The sequence below is a fragment of the Trematomus bernacchii genome, unplaced genomic scaffold (assembly GCF_902827165.1).
Source record: "Trematomus bernacchii unplaced genomic scaffold, fTreBer1.1, whole genome shotgun sequence".
Taxonomy (NCBI): Eukaryota; Metazoa; Chordata; class Actinopteri; order Perciformes; family Nototheniidae; genus Trematomus; species Trematomus bernacchii.
In genome coordinates this window covers 9,560,128-9,581,084 of record NW_022987547.1, presented here as the reverse complement: position 1 = coordinate 9,581,084, position 20,957 = coordinate 9,560,128, and the positions used below count along the sequence as shown (strand labels likewise).

The following is a 20,957-nucleotide window of genomic DNA, read 5'->3' as shown; positions in this document are numbered from 1 at the left end:
ATGATAGGTCCACTTTAAGTCATCTCTGTATGGACACCACGCTAAAGACATTCTGTGTTTGGCCAATTCAAAAAGTCTGAATGAACTTGTCCTCCTTATCAAGTAAGCTTATGTTATTGAGGTACTGAAACAAGCAGAATATAAAGAAACAGCAACAACAATCGATACTGGATTGTGTTTCTCCCAATTGAGGTTGTAAATAAAATAATAAGAACAAATACTGTTCACCTAGAAATCTGTTCAGGCAGACAAACCAGGAAGAAACGTAACATCCTTAAAGTAAATATATAAATCTCTTTTACTTGCAGACAAATGAGAATTAAGTGATGAAATAAAAGCTGCAAATCAGGTACCACTGTCAGCACAGGGTGATTAAACGTGTGCGCTGGCGACAAGCTGGACTTATCGGTTGTAATGGATGAAATGGAGATATGTTGACACATCATTTTCCTGTACTGTTCATTTTAGCACCATTAGAAAAAACAAAGACAGATTCTGATAAATAAACGGACTCTAAAGCAGTCTGAAAATAATCACTTCTAATTGTTCTGTTTTTGTTTTAATCAACAATATACAGTCAACCTTTTGGAGGCACTATGTCATATGGCACTTGACCTCTTTGTTATATAATATTATTATTTGATATTTTACTTACATTTATTTTGTATAGTTTATATATCCTATTTTATCCTTCTTTCTTTCTTTTTATGTTTATATAACTTCTTCTTTATTCATTTTAAAATGAAAAAAAACTATTTCCCCTGGGATAATTAAAGTATATCTGATTATGATTATAGACTTCCATCAGTCATAATAATTGGTCAGAATTTAAAACATATTGGTAAAAACTCTCCTATAATTAGAACTGTTTCATATGATTGACTGTTTATTGGCTTGCTCAGTAGCTAGAAGTGTGATATGGACCTTTTTGAGTTACATATGATCTGTGATGTCAGATCTCAAGATGGGAGGGTTTGTCATTTATCCGTTTACTACGATCAGCCAAGCAGACCACACCAACGCTTTAATAGACAGATGTTCATTTACTGTGCTGTGCTCTTTTTTGCTAACGTTTTTGTTTTGCTTCGTTCTGTCGCTCCCTTCACTCTCAAGGGATAAAGGGCTCATAAAAGGCAGTTCAAATATCCTCTTGACATGTTCTTAGACTTTAGAGGAAAGAAGACAGCAGAGGAAGTGTTGTTAAAGCCCTCAGAGGGGATTTAGTCATAGAGGAGTACAGGGTGTAAATTAGAAAAATATTCTAGTACGTACCCGAAGCCAGACACCATGCGGCAGACGAGGAACATGCTGTATCCTTGGACAAAAGAGGAGAGGAAGGCGAAGAAGCCGTTGACGGACATGGAGATCAGCAGGCACTGTTTACGGCCCAGCTTGTCTGACAGGCCGCCCCAAAAGAAAGCTCCAAACATCATCCCCAGATACACAACGCTGCCTGGAGACACGGAGAGAGAGGGATGCAGAGAAAGATGTGAATTATCACAACCACCAGGAGTCAAATGTTTGTCAGTGAGCGAATAACACTACACTTTGGAAAAAAGGGAGACAGTTTTCATTGAAACTAATATCTAACCTTGCCTCTCTGCTATTTGATTCTTAGCAGGTCATGCACTGTTTTCATGTACAGTCATTTTTCAGCGGTGAAAAGAACTGCCTGTCTGAACACAAAGTTCAACGGTATGAGAAATATTAGAACAGAGAAGTTGAAAGCATAAAACTAACAGTTGAAGGATGCTAAACTGGCACAAAGAGGAGAGGAAAACGGCAGGTTCAGAGCATAATAAAGCAGATTTTAGCAGCTAGATGGCCCCTTTGTTTAGTGTTTTATATTGTTTTAGTGCTGAGGATCGTTCTCAAAGTGCCATTTTCTCCGCAAAATCTACATTTCTATACAACCAATATAGTGAAGCATAGCTGCAGCACATAATACTCTGAGCCAGTTTCAAAAGTACTTGTCCATTACACAAGAAAGACATGTTGTTGTACTGTTAGATTGGTCTGACAAGCATTGCATTAGTTTTGGACACACACAGATACAAGGATTGCACTTAAAACAAACACAACTGTGACACACCAGCTGTAGCATTTAGTGTTGTTTTCCAAGTGCATCCGGGGAGTACCGTAGCTCAGATGGAAGTTGTTTCATTTATTTCCTCCTCTATCGACAGAACACTGAGAGGTTTTATAAATAGCAGGGATGGGATCGATTAGTTGAGCTTGGCTTGGAGCACAACAACATTGTAAATCTACTTCATACTGCTCTGGGTTTTGACTGTACTGAAGGCATAGTTTTTCTATTTCCTAACTCTTAATTATGATGTTCAGTGTGTCTGGCTTTGGCCGGGTCAGTATCTGGTAGCAAGCATTGTGGCAACACAATGATAAACGTATAAAAGGATTACGTTACAACAGCTGCTCAATGGGCATTAATGTGTTCCTGAGGCTTTCGTTTGCATTGGAGGTGTGTTTGCATTTCATTTGATCTTTTGACTGGTATCACTGTCTGTAAACCAAACAATAAAGTTTTGACTCCATTTAAATTCTGTATGACCTCATCCACAAGTAAACAGGTATTTTTTTGTATCATGTTTTTTACTCTATTGCCCATTTTTCAACTCTTTTCCTCATAACAAAAGCTCATAACAGTGCACACTTTTTTTATCAAGCCAAAACAAACTCCCCGTCTACACATCAACACAGAAACCAGAGTTCACCCTGGCAGGAATACAAAAAGTTTTTCAGTTACCTGAAACGCAAATTTGGTTTGAAAGGAAGGCCAAATGAATAGAGAAAGCTATGTTTTTTAAAACACTACGTGTGGACTAACCCTGATACAATTGCTTTGTAAGTGTTAACTAATACTTCCTATAGTAACTGTGGGGTAAACGGAGCTGTAGTTGACCTCTCTAGTTGGGCATTCGTCTCTCACTGCTGCTTTTTTACGTAGGAAGTTGTGGTCGTTTCTCTTTCTGTCCCCGGCAGCATAGAGAAGGCTGGTGAAGAATAGGTGGGGGTTGTCAGGCCTATAAATAATACACTTTACTCACTATGTGCTAATCAAAATGCTAATGTGTTTTGAGGAGGAGATGCCATTGTTTATGGAGGCAGCAGCAGAAAGAGCGCAGACAGAGGAGAGGACGCCTTTTCTGTTTTTTCTTGCTTTGTATTCCCCCCTCTGTGTTTGGGGTGATGGGACAGATACGGTGAAAGTAGAGGGGCTTATCGAGCAGCGCAGACATGATGTTGAGAGCTGGTGATTCATTACAGGTGACAGCCACTGGATCTATCTGTGCACCTTGCTGCAGGGAGGCTCTCCTACTGGCAGCACGATATAAAGAGCAAGCTACTGCAAGCTTATCAATATCAAAGTGAATATCAAAACAGCTGCACAAACTGGAGACATCTTTTGATGGTGTAACTACACACAAACAATGAATCTGAACGCATGTACTCAAAAAGATGCTATCTGGTAACTCCCACTCATTTGTTTTATGGCTCTCCATACACTGGGGTTGTATCCGTAATAAAAGGGGAGGGTAGTGGGGGTGATGGGGCATCTGAGACGCATTGTAAATCTTTCTGAGATTGGATTTGTGATTTATACAGGGTTCAGACTCAGGTCAGACCTTAAAATCTCTGCTAGCCTCAAGATATGCAGGGCTGTTATGTAAAGCAGTGGAGAACAGGGAAACTATATCTGATGTTCACCAGCACAATTAAAACAAGAGAATAAAATCAGTTTTATACTATCGACCTCAAACTGGTAAGTCCTCAAAAAATAAGACAATTGACGTCTAACCCGTCTTTACGAAGAAGGGACCGTACTTGATGGTAACACATATTGACAAGCACTCAAGAGTCCAACAAATTACTACATTTATGTGGTTAAGACAAAATAAAAATGTGTGTGTAAGACAAAGGAAAGATGCTCTGGGTCTCGGCGAGCACAGTTGGGAAGTGATTCAAAAAAGAGTAAAGAGAGGACCCAAAAAGTCATCAGGATACATTCTCTGTGAAACATAGATCTACGTTTTGCTAGTCCAGCTGGTATTTCTATTGATATTACAAGGGATATGTGAACATTTTTTGTAATATGAAGAGAGAGGTGATTGAAGATGAGAAATTATTGTATATGTATGTATAAATGTAAATGTAAGTAGGAATAACTTGCATAATGACAATCATTGATCAAGTAAGGGGTGGGAATTAATAAGCATTTGCTTCCTCCTACTCCCTTTCGGACACATATGATTTTTTTTTAAATTATTATTATTGTTATTAATATGAAGACTTTTTTTGTTGAATATATAAATATTATCGTGAATGTGGATAAATACTGTATTTTAACAATACGGTATTCTGTTTTTCACATTTGTTATTTTTTATTTGTTATTTTTTTTTTTTATCTGTTCGAAATAAAGATTGAAATGAAATGAAATATAGTTTTGTGTTATTCCTGCCTTATCTGAAACAAGAGAAACAGGAATGGCAGGGGAGAAAGAGACGGGATGATTGAAAGCAAGCAGAAAAGGGCCAGATTCAAACCCAGCCAGCTGCAGCACACGCCTTTGAATGTTCTTCCCTGATGAGCCACTGGGGCGCCTTTGACCTGCTGGGGCCATTATGAAAAGGGCTGCAAAGTATATGCATCTTTCGGGGACCACAAAGTCTGCATTTAGGTCCTTGAGATATTTCCATCTGGAGTGAAGGACCAACACACCAAGATTGCGCTCCTAAAACATATTTTCCAACAAAGCCCTGCAGGTATAGACTTGCAGAATATAAAATGATCTCTACCACAAGAGGCTAGTTTGAATATAAACTGAGTTTTCCCTTTAAACACATGTGTGAAATTGCCCAGCAGGAACACTGTGGTTTGCACTAACATAATAACTCTCACTAAAGTTTTACTGAGCGCACCTGAACAGCAGTGCTATCTTTTCCCTAAGCAAGAGCTCCCAGCAGACAGAGTCTCCGGTCTTTCTAACGCAGGGGTGTCAAACTCAAGGCCCGGGGGCCAAATCCGGCCGGTGACTTCATTTTCTGTGGCCCCACAAGAGCTTGCAAAGAATATTATATGTTTATTATACGGTTGTTTATTATACGGTTACATGATGATTTACAGAAGCACGTTGCCCATAAACTACATGTCCCACAATGTATCTCAAATTAGACTTTTTTCTCAGAATTTGACTTTATTTCTTGTAAATATGCCTTTTTTCTCAGAATTTGACTCTTTTTTTTAAATGTCACTTTTTTTTTTTTAAATGTAATTTTTTTTTTTTTTTTTTTTTTTTTTTTCTCCAGAATTTGGCTTTTCTTTTAAAATCATTTTGTGACATTCTCACTGAAGAGACTTGCAATTATTTGCCCCAGACTTCTGCTTTCAGACGTAGTTAATTATGAAGTTATTACCCTATCTCAGGGGTTCCAAAAGTGGGGAGTCGCGACAGGCGATAGGGCCTATCTGATAATAATCCAATGCAGAGGCAATAATGTAATATAATACATTATTTTATATATATATTTTTTTTTATATAGTCTTAAAGTTACAACCGGCCCTTTGAGTGCAGCCATAATGCTGATGTGGCCCGCAGTTAAATTGAGTTTGACACCCCTGTTCTAACGGAACATTCACTGCAGTTCATCTCTGCAACCAAAGGGATTATTCCAGATAACTCTTAAATTATCTCCACGCATGCTGCTTTCTTTCCTATGGTAATTAGCTCTTATGTATAAGTGTACTTCTCTCTTGACACCATTCTGCTCTGTTTTCTCTCCACACCACCATGCAGTGTCCATGGATGAGAGGAGACAGACAGCAGTCAGTAGCATCAAGCGCTAGTTTCCTCAGAGGGAACATCTAGCACTTTGTGTGAGAGAGATTCCCAGAGGATTGTTGTGATTGACAGGTGGGTTACAGCAGGGAATGAGAGCGGAGGAGGGGGAAGTAAGAGGGGTGGGGGGGACACAAGGGAGCGCAACATATTCCTTGGGTATTAATTACGAAACCTGCTGATTTGTTTTCGTAATGCTGCAGTTCACTCAAAGATATTCAGACTTCTGTCCTATTCAAGTTCATTCACTATATTTGTTTACAGTACAAGAACAAATAATAACATCCAAACTTGATCTACACACACTCACATACAACGCAATCCACTATCATAGAGGAAATATTATTAATTATAATTATTAATACATTTTGTGGTCAGAAAGAAGACTAGAAACAATTACTTATTATTTGTTGCCTAAACCTAAAAACTAATTGTTTTGAAGGTGCTTATGCTCATATTCACATTAATCTCCCGCCCCGGACACACAAGCACACGGTTTGATTGGCTAGCGCTTGTACTGGCATATGATTTGATTGGCTGGCGCTTCCATCGACGCTTGAAAAGTTGAACTTTTCTCAACTTTCAGCGCGAGCAACGGAGGCAAAGCGACGCGACGGAACCACAATGCAGTTCGGCAAAGCCTGATGTCACCCCATTCAAAGTGAATGGGAAGCGTCTCTGTTGAAGCACGCGACGGAACCGTGTGGATGCTACGTTACATAGTGATGTCACTATCTTACAGGAGTAAACCAAGTTTAAATGGCCCCAAAGTGAAGTTTCACTTTAGCTGTGAGTGCACCAGATGGAAAACAGTTAACAAATAACCCGAGGATTTTTCTTATCAGGTGAGTTCATCAGTCAATCATTTTCATAAAGATTTCATATATTCCTTAAAGGTTTTCACCCACACCTTATTTTTCTACACTTGAATTGATGAACATGATGAATTATTGTTGCACACAAAGTAGTGTCTTTGCCTGGACAGTGAATGGGAGAATAGAGCCTGTGGTGGTGTTGAGAGGAAACACAGAGTGCAGGGACTGAAGAGATGGCAGTGCATGTTGTTGTCCCTGGATCTTTTAATTAGCTAACCTCAGGCGGCAGCAGAGCCTTTTTATTACAGCATTAGCTTCTGATAGTATTTGTGATTGCACATGTGAATCAAGTGCAACACACAATGCAAAAAAGATTGCCATTTATTACAGAAAACCCCTTCCTCTTATGCAGATATACTCCTTGAGCTCTTCACTCTGTGCTACACCTGCAGCTTGGCTTCATGCAAGCAGGATGGAATTTTAAGCAAACATCCTCAAAATGCTAGTGCAGGAAAACACCAGCAGATAAATGAAAGCCATATGTTAAAGGGAAAAAGAGGGGAAAGCGTTGATGTAAAGCTGCGCCCCCCCCTCTCTTTCTCGGGGGAGGTACGTGAGCCAGTCTACCATAGCTAAACTGCAGTGGAGCACAATGCTGCAGAGATTAAACTCCAGCCCATATCTTCAGATGGCCTGCTACAAGACACGCAGAGAGTGAAGAGAGGGATTACAGCAGGGTGGCAGAGAGGACAGACGAGAGCACGCAGAGAAAAGAAACCCTGGAGCGTCTCATATCTGAACAGCATCTCACCTTTTTATATAATGCCAAAGAGATATCTGTCTTTTGAATAAGGCACAGTATTTATTTATCGGAGACACGATGCCTGCGATGCATGCTAATGAAGGAATGCCTTTACAGTAAGAGGGAATTCAGAAAAATAATGTTTTATCAAAATGTTAATGTAAAGGGACTTTATTGCAGCTTTTAGTACCTTTTTGAAAGAAATAAAAGGGCACTTTGGGTCATTTTTTCATTTTGATACTGGGTCATGGGTATAGTAGACACTATGTTTAAGGAATGAACTAGGGAATCTGAAGTTCGGGTTTGTTTAACTTATAGTTAAGGTTAATTTCTCTTCTATTATTTGCATGTTTCTTAAATATGCTTTTCAAAAAGGTATTAATGTTGTTCACTGTTGATTCATTATCAAATATCCACAAATGTGTCCAAATAAATTCCAATAAAAGGTGGATATTATGCTTCACCCCCCCCCGCCTCACACAGCTTTCCTGGCAGAAGTCCTGACCTCAAAATGACTCAGCTGCACATGGCTGGAAAACCCCTTCATGCTTAGTCAATATCTATCTGTGTGTGAGTTGCTGATGTAACACAGAACATGATCCAGCCAACAAAATGAAAAATTCTACCAGCCTGCAAAACTCAATACTCCTGTAATTACTTCTGCTGGTAGTATTACATGTGCTTTATACTGTATTCTTTCATTTTCTCGAAGGAATTATTTATTGTGCACTCATTATAATAAAAGCCCAATACGTAATTTGAGCTAAAGATTGTGCTGTAACCAGATGTGTCTGTGTTTGAAGCTCATTTCCTCAATTTCATTATTCCTCTCATGAGTCTTTTCCCTGATAGATATCCACTGAGGAGCCTCTAATTGACCACTTATAGAGTCAATGACCTTCATGCAGAAAAACACCAATGTGTACTGTGCAATGGTTCATCCTCATATAAAACGGAGTATACACACATCATGTATTAATGCAGTGTGTGAGTGAGTTGTTCAAATGAGTCATTCCTTCTATTTTTCTCCCTCCTGTCTCCCACTGAGAGATGAGTCAGAATATGGGTGAAATCTTGGTGAGAAATAAGCCTTTCTCCTCCCAAGAGACAAAAACAGTAACCATTCTCTTGTAGGTTATAAAACTACAACCAAAAATAAAATATGTGTTATCTTTATTTTTACCTTTAAATGAGAGTGATAGGCGACAAAAATACTTAATTATGTAAATGATAGGAATGGTCTTTGCTGTGCAGCTATTTTTGGTATGATGGAGACAAATTATGAAGCCAAATTGCGCACAAACATACAAACACATTAGTGGCATTCATAACTTTTCCAGAGTGTGGGAGAGATCCGTTTACAGTAGCTAAACACACCTCCCACTCATGCATCCAAATACCTGGTGCCATGACAACCCACTGGTAATCTCCTAAAGCAATTCGATTAAGTTGAAAGTGTCACCCACCACTACTCTCCATGCATTTCATAAACACACACACACCATAAGCAGGGTGCTAGCAGGGAAACTGATTCCTCTAGTTTGTACCCCAAGTCTTCCTACCAATCTGTCACTTCGTGTTATTAGTATCCAACTCCATGCCTGCAGAGTTTACTTTCACAAGGCGTCTGCTATAGGAGTACCAGATGAAATTCAGATGGTTCAGTACATATAAAAGTCTGGACTTCTCACTGTCACTCACCAATAAGATATTCAGGATCTTGACTGTGTGACAGACACACTAGTCTTGGCAATATATCTGGATCTCAGCCAGTTCACATTCAAATTCACAGCAAAACTGATAAAGTGAAGTGCTTTCAATCAATATATAGATACTGGCTGCAACCTGTTTCCTCTTTATCATCACTCAAGACTGGCAATACTGCCACCATGTTCAGTTTGGTTGTCACTGTTACCCAATTAAAGAGGCCCTGTTATGCTTTTTAGGGGTGTCCCTTTCCTGTAGTGTGTTATATAGGTTTTTGTGCATGTAAAAGATCTGCAAAGGCTCAAATCCCAAAGTTCCCTCGATAGGGAGTTCCTCTCCTACACACTCCTCCCCTGCTTCAAACGCCTCCATTGGACTCCTTAGTTTACTTCCGTAAAATAATTATATCACTAAGTAACCCTCGCCCCTCTATTGGCTAGCGATCCAACACACTGTACGTGATAGGCTAAGGGGTGGGACATCTCTAAGCGGTTGACCAATCTCAACAGAGCCGGCCAGCTAACCAATCAGAGCAGACTGGGCTCTGGTTTCAGACAGAGGGTGAAAAGAGGTGCTGCAGCACAGGCAGTATGAGAAAAAGAAAGAGCTTTTTGAACATTAAAGCATGGAGACATGTCACAGTAGAGACACTACATACTGATATGAACCTGAACATGATCATTAAATGTCCTCTTTAATCCACACAAATGCTTACCCAGCCATCCAGCACCAGAGTTTTTGACACACATGTCTGTCTCAGCACTGGGGAGGACGAAGCCAACCACGAACACCTCCACGCCATCAGACATGAGCGCCAGCCCGAGGACGAAGAACAGCTGCCACTGGAACCTCCCGTGGCCACACTCCTGCATGATGAGCTCGTACTGCTGGGCCAGCTCCTCCTCGTCCGTCTGCCTCTCGCTCTCCAGCTCCTTGTGACTCTTCAGGCTGTCAGAGACCGGCTGACCCAGAGCCACCTGACCGTCCCGCAGCTTCCCCTCATTTTGGGCCGGGATGCCTTGGTACTCCCCCTCGTAGATCTCATCCTCATCGTCGTGGCCCTCTGTGTCATCACTGGAGGCCCCTTCCTCATCGTTGGCGTGCTGACCGTTAGCATTGTAGTTGTTCTCGTCTTCTTCCTCGTTCTGGAAACGGTTGTAGCTGCGATGAGTCGAGTATTCATCTGAGGCTCGATCAACTGCTTTGCCTACATTTTTGGCAGCTTGCCTCTTTGCTTCCTTTGCGATGTCCTTGGCACCTTTCGCCAAAGAAACCCTGTTGTTGTGCGTTTCATCCATCTTGGCACGAGGAAGTCTGGCACTAAAAGTTTTTTGAATTAAACCTATTGAGATTTATTCCACAAGGTGCAACAAAAGTTATTTTTTCCTTTCTTTCTTGTGTTCTATTCCCTGACAGAACAAGGCAAGTCAGCTGCCAGGACACCAATGATTAAGGAATGACCCGAGATCTCAAATTGGAAAGATCCTCCTGCCTGTCAGAGCTCAGCAAAAGAGATCACCAGCCTGTAGGGACAGAAAAAGAAAAGAAAAGTTAGCCTGATAAGGCGCATAACTGCAGATACATAACTGCAGTATTTCTTGGCACACAGAAACACAAACAGAAACACTTCAAACGAGCATTCAAACACAATGACAGCCAAATTGATACAAGGTGAAATGTACTAATGCAATGGAAAGGCTTCACTAAGAGGGACTTAGCAAAAGATACATTTACACACTTAAGACACTCTCAATCAAAACGTAAAAAACAACTCTTCATCTTATGAGAACCATAAATGCTTGCATCATCCGACAAAATAAAGGTTGCCCTACAGTATTTTTGCTCTACAAACACAGTATTACAGACCCCTATAAATATAATGCAATGCAATTCACAAGAACCATAACAAGATTTGAATGAGCACATTTTTTACAATTGCCGACGAAAATAGCTTCTCTAAGGTTAGACTTTTTGTATATAGATATGAACAGCTAGGTGTACCTAATAAACAGCGGGTTTTGTGGACGTGTACTGTAGAGACAAATCTTCTAAACCTTTGGTAGAAATTGGATACAGTGCAATGTGTGGACAAAACAACAACTTTACTCAAAGTGTTGCTGAACTACAGTATGTCTTTGTTTGTATTCTACAGAGGAACACATCTACTTCTAAGAGGGCCATCAATGATCCCATTTAATTGAAAATCAATCCAAACTAATGCGATTGATTGCAACAAAAAAAAGCAAAAACATGTTGTTCCAGTAATAGTTCTGTCAGCAAAGATTGCAAACTAATGAACCCCATTTAATTACAACTCGTGTCCTTGAAGTCTTTCTGGAGTCTCACAGGACTGTGTCTCTCACAGTATAACAAACCCGCTGAGAACTGTAGTCCTTTAGTGAGTTCTCCTAGTTTACTGAGGACATGACAGCGGTAGGTCTTAAAGAAGAAACCCCCTGAAGTCTAACAGCTTGTGGTCATCACTGTACTCATTAACATTAACTGGGACCTCTCTGGGTCTGCTACCTCTCCCGATGTGTACAAAAACACAGCAGCCGTCTGAAAAGTCAAGGTGACCCCCTCAACTCAACAGCACTGCTTTTAACCGTAGTGTCTTTCAAAAGGAGATAAAATGCATCAGTGTGTTTGTGGCTTCACTTTCACCCAGACAGAACATTAACTGTAAAACATAATCAGATCCTCAGCATCAGACCCTCAGTTTCAGACCCTCAGTTTCAGACCCTCAGCATCAGACCCTCAGTTTCAGACCCTCAGTTTCAGACCCTCAGCATCAGACCCTCATTATCAGACCGAACACATCCAGCTTCTGAATTCAGGAACTAAACTATCTTAGTTAGTCAACACACTCAACAAAACTCCCACACACTGTCTGTTATGCAAAAGTCACAACAAAATGTACTGTGTTATCATATCAATGGTTTTACCAACTTTTATTCTGAAATGTCAAAATACTTTTAGGAATATTGTGGGAAATGCAGTTTTTGGCTTTTAGTGCAGCAACAGGCTTGGGGAATAATGGATTACATCTATCAGGATTTTTTGTTTTTTTTAAGATGTAATCATATTACTGATACATTCCAAATGGAGATTACTAGCAGGATTTCACTTTCTTTGGTTCATTTGTACTTTTTTTAATTCAGTAGGTATTCCTATAATACACTTACATAGAAAACATCTTATTCAAATGTATTTATTATACATTTATTAACATTGCATTTGATATTGACGTTATTCAGAAGTAACAGAAAGCACTAAGGTTGCATTACTTTTATATTTTGGTACTCAGATTAGGTTACTGATTACATTTTTTTACAGGTCAATAGTTATTGTAACGGAAATAAATTGCTGCCACTCTAGTGTCTGCGCGATAAAGCTGCAATACTGAAAAGCAGTGTATTAGCGTGGTTCATATGAGGTAACAAACACACAGATATTACCCAAATGTGCAGATTCCATCGGCTTGTATTGTGACAAATACTCATCTTTTTTAATTCAGTGCACATTTGTGTCAAGTCAAACAGAACTGGACTAGGTTGGATTTCATAAATATCCCTCATACCCTGCATCATTTATTCATTTGGGTTACACATTCAGAAATATTAGATTTTTGAAATGTGGCTTTTGTGAACATGTTTTCTGTCAGAGCTTGTTCATATCTGAATCGTGTTCCAGGGCTGGGAATGTCATCCTGTATGACTGAACCCCCTTAAGGCTCTCTAATGCGGCCCTGGCATGGCCCCTCAGAAGACCTGTCAACACACGGGGCCCGAGCTGTCTGTCTGCCACACAGCGAGCGTCAGGCCCACAGACGGCCGCAGGAGAAACACCAGCAGGCTGCGGCCCACACATCACACTCAGAGACCCTCAGCAGTACGGTTACTGACAGAAGCAATACACACTACAGACAGAACCAAAGGAAAACCCCAGAAGATGCAAAAGACGTGTCCAGGAAAACACTCAAATGTACCAGGCATCTTCTCTTGCTAAGGTCTGGCATTAATATGCTTAAACCTAACATTAAATCCTCCATGATGATGCAAATGAAAAGATACATTAAAAAGATGATATTGTTTTAAAATATAGAAGAGTTTTTCCAGCTCTTACAACTGCAACAGAGTGACAAGTGTTCTCTTTAGTGGGTCGCTTCCCATCCGTTTCAACAGTTCTATTCCCTCAAGAAAATATCAATTATTAAAGGACTTGGATCCAAATCAGACAAATTGATCCGCATTTCATGTTTGCTGCCTAACCCTTCTTGTTAACTTATCTATTGATCTCAGGAATAGTAGGATTTAGTGGCATCTGCTATTTAGAAACATTAAAGTAAATACCAGACAACCTTAAACAGGAATGATACCATGTGTGAAATGATTCATATACTGTACAGATGCAACCACATAGGTACCAACTTGTGATATGATTGTGTCTCTAAATAAAGAGAAATACAATTAAAACTTCTTACAAGAGGGTACTGTATTTGTATCTGCAGTCCCTGGAGTGGAAAGCTGAGGTATAGAGACTGGGTTAAGTGCCCAAATATAGCTTGGCAGGGTGATTTATGGTGTTTCTGCTCACCTTTGCTCTGCAGGAATAGATAAAACATCATTCGGGATCTGTCATTTGCACATAGGCGCCGGGGCTCCACAGCGACGTACAGCAGCCCGGGACATTTTGGTGCAATGCAGCAATAAAATGAAGTAGGAAATGTGTTTTAACTAACTTTGTTCACAGTTAGATGGTGAGACACTGACTCCCCCCTGGCCACACATACCACCATCCTTTGGCTTCAGGACATTAAATAAGAAGACCTGCCGCTGTTTGGATTTACACTGCGTCACTTCCCACATCAGTGGAGATGAAACATGAAATCAACATAGGTAACAATGTTTTTAAGTTGTTCAAGTCAGTATACTAGTAAAATGAATTTATAGATAACTTGGTTTTATCACCTTTAAGCTTTTTTGTTTCTTTTTTATTCCAGTGTGTTTAAATGCTCAATATATGGCACCATCCTTACTAAAATAACAGCATTACGCTTGCTAGCTGAGCATTAGATAAAAAGATTGACATGTCTTGGTGGTATTTAGTGAGAGTTGGGGTATGATAAGCTTAGCATGAAGACTGGAAGCAGGGGAAATCAGTTCTTCTGGCTCTATCCAAAGGCTTTAGGTGAAGTTATTTCATTTCATTTCTTGTAGTAGACATATACTTAAACTTTGGAGTGAGCCATGCAGCCTATTCTATTTCAATATGCATTATAGTTTTCATGCAAGAATAAGCTAATGTATGTGCTGGTTCTAGCATTTGTTTCCTCTACCCCTGAGAAAGAAATCAGTTATAGCCGAAACAAAACGATTTTCACGAAACTGTGTCTCAGGGCTTCTTAACATTTAACAACCTATTAATGTGTCATACCGACTTAACGGGAAAAAACTCAGCTAACTGGCGATATGAACCATTTTTACCTAAATAAAACACAAGTCTAACGCCAAACCTCTGAATCAGCACTAAGCAAAAGGGTGCTGACGCACTTAGCACATAACTCATGGTAGCGATCTTTTATACTTCATGCATCTGCACAACCTATATATCATATGAAAGCTGAGATTCCACAGATTCCAATGGTATAAGTATCATCACAGTGTGACTAAAACTCACGGCAGCCAAAGCCAGCAAAGACAACACACAACTTCACTTTACGGGGCCAAAACGGCAAATACGTCTTACCTTTGCTGCTTTCTGATCAAAAGTTGTGTTCAAGGGCATTAAAACGCAGATAAACGCTGCTGAAGGTTAATCCAATGTCTCTGTGTCACTTTGAAATGATTACTGATAATCCATCATAACATTTATGTCAATAAACGTAGTTTTCTATAGAGCGTAACCCAGCTTCCGGTTTTTGGGCATGCTGGCTGCGCATCACTCTCATTCACCAATGGTAATGTTAAGATGGATTTAGGGACTCCCCTTCGATTCTATTGAAATCTATTCAAAATCGACCGATGGGTTCCAGAGATATGGCAAATACACCCAAATGACCCCAGAGGTGGGTTTTTTTTTCTAAACCTCTCTAAAAAGGTCAAATGTCACTTGTTTTGCATCAATCTTGATACAGGGTACTTATTATATGTTATAGTTTGGATTCCTAAAGCTTTTGGCCTACTATCCCATCATTCAAGGGTGGTTTTCACTATAAGTAATGGGGGTTTTTCAATCTGAATTTACTTTAAAATAAAAACATCTATATTGATTCTGACTTTTCTACATCCAACTCACAGGTTTATCATTGCTTTGAGAAAAAAGATTATTAATTTACCCCTTTTAGAAGTGAAGATATAGTCATTTGTTCTGGGCATGTCATTTTTGAGCCTGAGACCTGAAAAACAGGCTCAGGGCTTAACAGGAACCAAACCATAAAGGTAGCATTGTTTTCACAAAGATTCCATTTGGATCTGACTGAAAATGTACATTTGTTGTCATTTGTGCATAAAGCTTTCTGTAACACAAGTCGTGTTACCTATTTAAACTTTTAGATGTTGACTTTGCCATTGCTGAAAAGTCTCACTTCATATTACATGGATTGACATGTGTTTCTACCCGAGCACAGCTCTCTTTGCAAACTTCCCTGAACTCATTTCCAGCGCAGCAGCTCCTCCAGCTGAGTGCTTGACGTCTGAGACTAAAAGGTCAAACTGTGATAAACCTCATGATATGCTCTGAGAGTTCCTGCACCAAATGGCCAAGAAGAAAATAGCCAATCAGCTCACTGCACTGCAACACTGAGAGAACTTTTCTACAAAAAGGGGAAATTACTAACAGTGCATAGCAGGTCTGTGTATAATCCCTGGTTTCAGTTCACATCCTCCATGCTGATCACTGGTGTTCTCACCATTTCTCTCCATCTCTCTTCACTTCTTTTCTTTCTTCCTGCTCACTCTCTCCATCCTCTCATCTGAGTGCGCCAAGAATTTCAAAGTCAATGCCTTGTTGGCAATATTGAATATGAAAGCTATCCCTCTTCTGTTGACATTTTATTATTCATGATAAGCTCCTCCATATGCAAATGGTCATTAATGCTGACATTTAGAAGTCTTTTCATGCACTTTGAGCTACAGAAATAATTATTTAAAGTCCAAATGTCCAGTCTTTCTTTGAAGCACCCTATATAGCCTACAGTATGGCGTTTTCACAACACAGAAAAATAGACACACTTATACAAGAAGCTACCACATTTAAATGTGCTACCTTAACCTTGCCCCCTATAAACAGAGAAGCTAATATCGTTTATCGCTTTTATTTCCTTTTCGTTGGTGGCTCACATCGCTTTCTGCTGTGATGCTGTGATTGGGCTTATTGTAACAAAACCCTTATGATGTGATTTCAGCCATCAGCAAAAATGCATGCGAGCTCTGAATACAGCAGTCCACAGAGAGGGGAGAAATGATTTGCTCGCAGTCGTGCTGTCATGGCCCGCTGCCGCCATCCAGCTACGTTCATTAATCACTCACGCCAACACACACACAGAAACACACACACACACACACGCATATGCTCTGCAGGTGCATACTCTGGAAAGAGCTGGGTGAAATGGAGAGTATGTTCTGCAGCAAATTACTGCATCAAAACACTTTCTTTTAAGTGGGGAAATGCAATAATCGTACAGGTTACACAGATAAGATTTCTGCATAATCATCAATATGTAAATGCAAGTGGTGTGTGCAGAGCCCTACAGGCGTTCTGCAGTGCCCACAGATGGCTGCAGTGGGCAGTTGTGAATCGTTTGAATACAACTACACGCCAAGAGAAGCAGATGCTACACAAGAGAGGTTTAGGTTTTGACAGAAATACTGTTAGACCTTCTGATATTAATACAGCTTAATATGCAATATGATTCCTGTCTTATACTTCAGCTTTAGTGATGTTGGCACAAGCCTTACACTTGATTTAACTGTTGATTAAAAATAGCTTTTACCCAAAAGACTAAACAAGAAAGCTGGAAGAAAATGGCAAAATCCCAGAGAGTGACGTCACTTTATATCCAATTGCAAACTTTGGATAATTTGATTAAAAGCTTGAAAATATACCCAAATACTGTATCTTAAAATTCACGTTTCAGGAATTGGGAGACATATGATCTCAAACAACAGGCTCATGAAGGACACCCTTAAACATGTAGCCTCAGGAGACTGTTGAAGTCACAAATGCACTGTTGCATAGGGAACATTTAAACAACTCAAACTACATTGGATTCTCCTCCTGATGACACACACACACACACACACACACACACACACACACACACACACACACACACACACACACACACACACACACACACACACACACACACAGCTGCCTGATTGCTTGTATGTAATGATGGCTGTGAGGGTTTACGGAAAGCTGGAATATAGCCAGCTGCTGTGGGAGTCCCTGTGTGGATGCCCAAACTGTGTTTGATGGAAAGTGTGTGTGTGTGTGTGTGTGTGTGTGTGTGTGTGTGTGTGTGTGTGTGTGTGTGTGTGTGTGTGTGTGTGTGTGTGTGTGTGTGTGTGTGTGTGTGTGTGTGTGTGTGTGTGTGTGTTTTCAGTATTTTCTTCATACACTGATTATTATACAGTGTATGAACAAAATACGTCAACTTGTTATATACAGTGTAAATACCAAGTTGACGTTTTCACCAAATGTTGAAAGAACTACCATTTTGAACCTCAAGTTTGCCATTTCGGCCATAACCATCCTGGTTTTGGCCGACTCCATCTCTTTTTCTGGAACCAAAATAGATGAGAATAGGAAGAGCAAAGCAAAACTGAACCTTAAAAAAATGATTTAGTTGGCCAAAATGTTATAATTAACTTTCATTAACTGAAAACACACGTTAACAAGAGTTAACATTTTAAGAAAAAAGTGCAACATCTTGCAAATTGGACAATAACATATCAAGAGAGGGGTTATTTTCTCATAGACTTCTACACAATCTGATCCCCCTTTTTTTCTCAATTTTGACTTAATTCTCACCTTTTTTGGCATGTAAAAACTGAAAGCTGAACTATAAACAGCTGAAGAGTCATAAAGTGCAACTTGTGGTATAAATCCATCAAAAATAAACTACACCAAGGAGACTTTTTGAGATTATCTCAACTGTGTTTCCATTAAGAATCCACTCAACTCTTTTGTCTTATTGGGGAACTTTATTTAAGGACTTATTGATGTTCCTGTATTAAATTCCAGGCAACTGATTGGCTAACTGATCTCATCCTGACTTGGCTTTCTGCCCTGGCCCTCACAATGATGTGGTGCAGACCCATGTAACAAGCCAAACCTTCTTTTGTGTTTAGATGGAGCCGAGAATCTGAGATAATAATAAATGGTCAGGTTTAGCTCAGCATTGTCAGCTGCTGGGCTAAAGCAAACACTGATGTAGACAGGCCTTAAGGCAAACATCAATTTACTGGCTTGGATGTTTGAAAAATATCTATTGATGCAGAAAACACCTGTTTATTTTTCCACCCTTTTGATCCAATCTCACTTCCCATTCAGCTCACTGGGACAGCTTTATGCTCAAACTCATCTGTCACTTTCCTCCTCTTTGTTCCACTCGCAGGGTTTACTACTCTGCAGCGGCTCTCCCGGCTGAGCACAGCCCACAGAGCACGGAGAGGAAAGAGCATCAATCCCCGGGCAGTCTTTTGACGTAGTCGCGTCCCATAATTAGATTTTGGGCTGTCCTGCTGCCTGTAGAAATCTGAGGAGACTGTCCGCGCACACACACGCACGCGCGCACACACACTGCACCGACTCCCGAGTTATGGATGGGTCTGTCCTCTCTCTCTGCGCATCTCACTGCAGGTTCGCTCTGCCTGCAGACGGGAAAGCACGGGGGTTGCCTCCTCCGTGCGCGTGAGCCAACTCATATTTCCACGAGCATTGAGCACACGACACGATTGCAACATCATTCACCACGACCACGACACACACATGTGACATCTGGGAAGTCCCTAGATCGTCTATTATATTATTTAGTATGTTTGCAGATTGAAATGTGTGCAATTTCGAGTTTTATCTTTAATATTTTATGCATGTCTCTTAATAATTGCAATTTGTTGGCTCATGCTTGTGTTGTAACAATGTGAATGTCCCCTCTGTGGGACGAATACAGGATTTCTGATTCTATAATTGTGCGCAATTTAGTTTTGCAGCATTTCATTAAAAACTCAAACTTTGTTATAAGAACAAATCACGTGTGTCTAAGAATATGCTCCGATTTCAAATAGTCTACATATTTTTGATTCAGCATTTTTAATAATGCTTACTGTATGCTGGAAACTCTTAGAAAGTTCCCCAACTTTTCCATCAATCATGTGCACGTTGTGGCTGTGTTCATAATTATATTTCCATGACAGAATAAAAAGCACTTTCATAGGTGCATGCGACATCCCATTCTTCCATCTTGCATTTTAAATGATCCAAAAAGGCGGATTAAGATACGATCTGTGTTTCACTACAATGCAGAGGGAGGTGAAGTTAAAGTCTAGTTTCTCAGATTTGAAAAGCAAAGAAAATACTCACAACCTGCAGAGGACCAGATGCATGGTACCGAGCTCGACCAGTCGCCTCTCCCTGGTTTCCCTCTCTATGAAGCAGCAGAGATGGAGAGCATCGTGCCGAGATTTCTTGTTTCTTGTCTTCTCCGATGCAGCGGTTTCTCTGCTGCAGTCCGAGGGAGACGAGAGAGGCTGAGGGGAGGTGGGAAGCGTGAGTGTGTACGGGGGGAGGGGAGGAGGGGAGGGGGGGAGGAGGCAGGGAGGGAATAGGCAGACTGAATCAATAGGCAAGCATCCAACACGGACAATAGTGGGCATTTCTTCCGTATATTACAGTACAACAACATGTGGTGAAGGCTCATTGATGCAGGATGGCTGGCAGCATCACAGGCTGCTGAGTTTGAAGAGAGGATGAGAACAAAGAGGAAGGATGGAGCTGAAATATGACTCCTGGGAAGAAGTTTACTGAGGGATGACGGACTGTTGCTGAGTCTGCAACGTCAACTTAAAACCACTGGAGTGCTACACTGCCAGAATTCAAATGTAATGATACAAACAATCTGCTTTCAATTTAAAAGCAGAGATTTTCAAGTAAAATTAAGATTATGACTTCAAATTACCTCTTCAACATCATACTGCACATCTGACAAGTGCATGTCTATAGGTTTGTCATGTGTTTATTTCAGGCCTTTGTGTAATTGAAAATAACACCAAAACTGATTTCCCCCTGCAAGATTTATAAAGTGATCTTAATCTTAAAGGTCCCATGTCATGCTTTTCCGGTTATTACCCGTCCCCTTGTGTGTTATGTAGCTTTTTCTGCATGTAAACGGTGTGCAGAGTCACAAACCCTCAAAGTACACCCTGTAGCGAGTAAAACTCTAACACAGAAAAGACCTGTCTATGCTGCCCCAGAACGCCTCGTTGGAGATTTCTCTTTTTCCATTTTTTTCTTCCTGAGTATGGTGACGTAACCATGCCCAGGTCCAAATGGACCAATCCGTGGAGCTCCTCACACACACACACTCACTCGGCCTTATCTTTTCTCAGCTGCGGCTCCGCAGATTTCTCAGCCTGAGAAAGCGATACACCACGAAACTCAGCCTGAACTCGCAGACCAGGAAACGACCCCAGTAATCCAGCTCACACTGTCCGCTCCTCGCGGCAGCGAGCCCCGCAACATCCCGCCAACACGGCACCCAGACCCCACGCAGCA

At 40.5% G+C, this 20,957-nt stretch overlaps 1 protein-coding gene across 1 annotated transcript in view; it reads right to left on the bottom strand.

Moving 5' to 3' along the window:
• LOC117476267 (synaptic vesicle glycoprotein 2C-like) overlaps window positions 1-19,888 on the bottom strand; it is a 39,334-nt gene extending 19,446 nt beyond the window's left edge. Inside the window, exons 1-3 of the mRNA XM_034122663.1 lie at window positions 19,767-19,888; window positions 9,895-10,702; window positions 1,273-1,453 (exon numbers count right to left, since the gene is read on the bottom strand). Coding sequence (XP_033978554.1) covers window positions 1,273-1,453; window positions 9,895-10,477 — 764 coding nt within the window. The 5' untranslated portion in view covers window positions 10,478-10,702; window positions 19,767-19,888. The remainder of the gene's footprint in view (window positions 1-1,272; window positions 1,454-9,894; window positions 10,703-19,766) is intronic.
• Window positions 19,889-20,957: the final 1,069 nt, after the last annotated feature.